The 1867-nt window shown below is 42.5% G+C and overlaps 1 protein-coding gene across 1 annotated transcript in view; it reads left to right on the top strand.

Annotated features, from left to right (window-relative positions):
- The window catches only part of LOC101846465 (acetylcholinesterase), a gene marked incomplete at its 5' end in the record, with an annotated part of 27898 nt that overhangs the window by 14352 nt on the left and 11679 nt on the right, over positions 1 to 1867 (top strand). Inside the window, 1 exon segment of the mRNA XM_005109757.3 lies at positions 751 to 824. Within this exon segment, the coding sequence (XP_005109814.2) occupies positions 751 to 824 (74 nt within the window).

The raw sequence follows: 1867 nt of genomic DNA, 5'->3' as shown, positions 1-1867 counted from the left end.
TCTCTCTCTCTCTTTTTTTTTTCTCTCCTCTCTCTCTCTCCTCTATCTCTCTTCCTCTCTCTCTCTCTCTCTCTCTCTCTCTCTCTCTCTCTCTCTCTCTCTCTGTGTGTGTGCCTCTCTGTCCATCTGTCTCTCTCTCTCCCCTCTACTCTCTCTCCCTCTCTTCTCCCCCCCTCTCTCTCTCTGTCTCTCTCTCTCTCTCTCTCTCTCTTTCTCTCTCTCTCTCTCTCGTGTTATAATATGCATTTCTTTTTTAAGGTAATTCCAAACGTAAGGAGCATTAAAAACAAGAATGTCTACACCCTTCGTATCTGACATTACAATCCGCGCCCTCGTGAGATTTTCCTCTGAAGTTCTCAAATGTCATTTTAACCCTATCCGTACATCGTGTTGTACTATCGTATCCATACAACATGGGGAACTCTGTGTCACCACTTTCCAAAGAAGAAATTTACTTGTTAATCCGATGCATACGCTTTGCATAGCAGTCTGTCAAAATGATTTTTGTGAAATACTGAAAGTTTCAAAGAGATCTGCGTACTAGAAGTATTCTAAAATGTGAAGAATACAACCCCGGGGGGGGGGGGGGGGGGGTTAAAAATTACCCCTAGGCGTACGGATAGGGTTAACATGTATGACTCAATAAGGTCTTTAAAACATTTTGGTGCTTTGTTAATATTAATTTGTTCATGTATTTGTGACACTTATGTTTAATGCTATGTCGCCGTGCCTGTAATTCTGATTTTTCAGACCTGGCTCTCTATGTTTATAAGCCGTGGGAAGATCCGCTCAACGTAACTGCCAATATGATTGCCCTATCCGACGTGAGTATCGCAATTCTTCCGTACGAGCTTGATATGGCATTTGCTGTTAGATCATTATTGTTTGTTAGATTTTTAGAAGTATTCATAATTATTTATCCTCATTTTCAGTCGTTCCAAGTTTTGAAACTGCAAGCTCATATTTTCATCCATGATAGTCCAGTGCAATTACATTTGTACCTTTTCGATACTTAAAAGAGGATACGGTAAGACAAGGAAATTAAGGTAAAATGAGATACCCTCTGTTGTAATGTGTTGCTTTCGAAACATAATTGGCTTCATGATATATGAATGCATTATTTTTCTATGACACGCACACACGCTCGCAAACACACACACACAAACACACACACGCACACACACACACACACACACACACACACACACATACACACAAACACACACAAACATAGAAACACTCACCCACAACAAAAGCAGACAGGCAGATTATATTGTCCACGCCGCGTGCGGAGACGGTAAACAACGGACAAAGGTTCTTCACCCTTTCCCCCTTCACTATGTACTCATTCCTTTGTTGTGTGAGTGACCGCGCGCTATCCGCCCGCCCGCCCATCCCGCTGCTGATGCCCATCTGTCCATCTTGCTTTGTTTGTGTCTGTCTTTCTCTGCCACCTCTAGCCAGGCTAGGTACAGAGGGTGGAGAAGGAACAATCGGGAACATTCTAGGATGGGCCTCTCTCTCTCTCTCTCTCTCTCTCTCTCTCTCTCTCTCTCTCTCTCTCTCTCTCTCTCTCTCTCTCTCTCTCTCTCTCTCTCTATCTGCAGTGCCCCACCTCCCAAACCGCAAGACAGGACGGTCTTTCTCTTTCTGTCCTTCCCTCCCTCCTCCCGCTCCCATTCCATTTCCTTTTTATCAAAGAATTTAAACATGTGCAGGAAAAGGACACGCCAAGCTGTCCCCGTTAATGGCAGTAACTACGATAAAATAATACCAAAACGAAGAAAGGACCTCCGAAAAAAATAGAAATTAATTTTAAAATTTTAATAAAAAACCTAATGATGATAACAACAACAATAATAATATT

The sequence above is a fragment of the Aplysia californica genome, unplaced genomic scaffold, assembly GCF_000002075.1.
Source record: "Aplysia californica isolate F4 #8 unplaced genomic scaffold, AplCal3.0 scaffold00813, whole genome shotgun sequence".
In the NCBI taxonomy this organism is placed as follows: domain Eukaryota; kingdom Metazoa; phylum Mollusca; class Gastropoda; order Aplysiida; family Aplysiidae; genus Aplysia; species Aplysia californica.
This window is presented reverse-complemented; position numbering and strand designations above follow the sequence as displayed.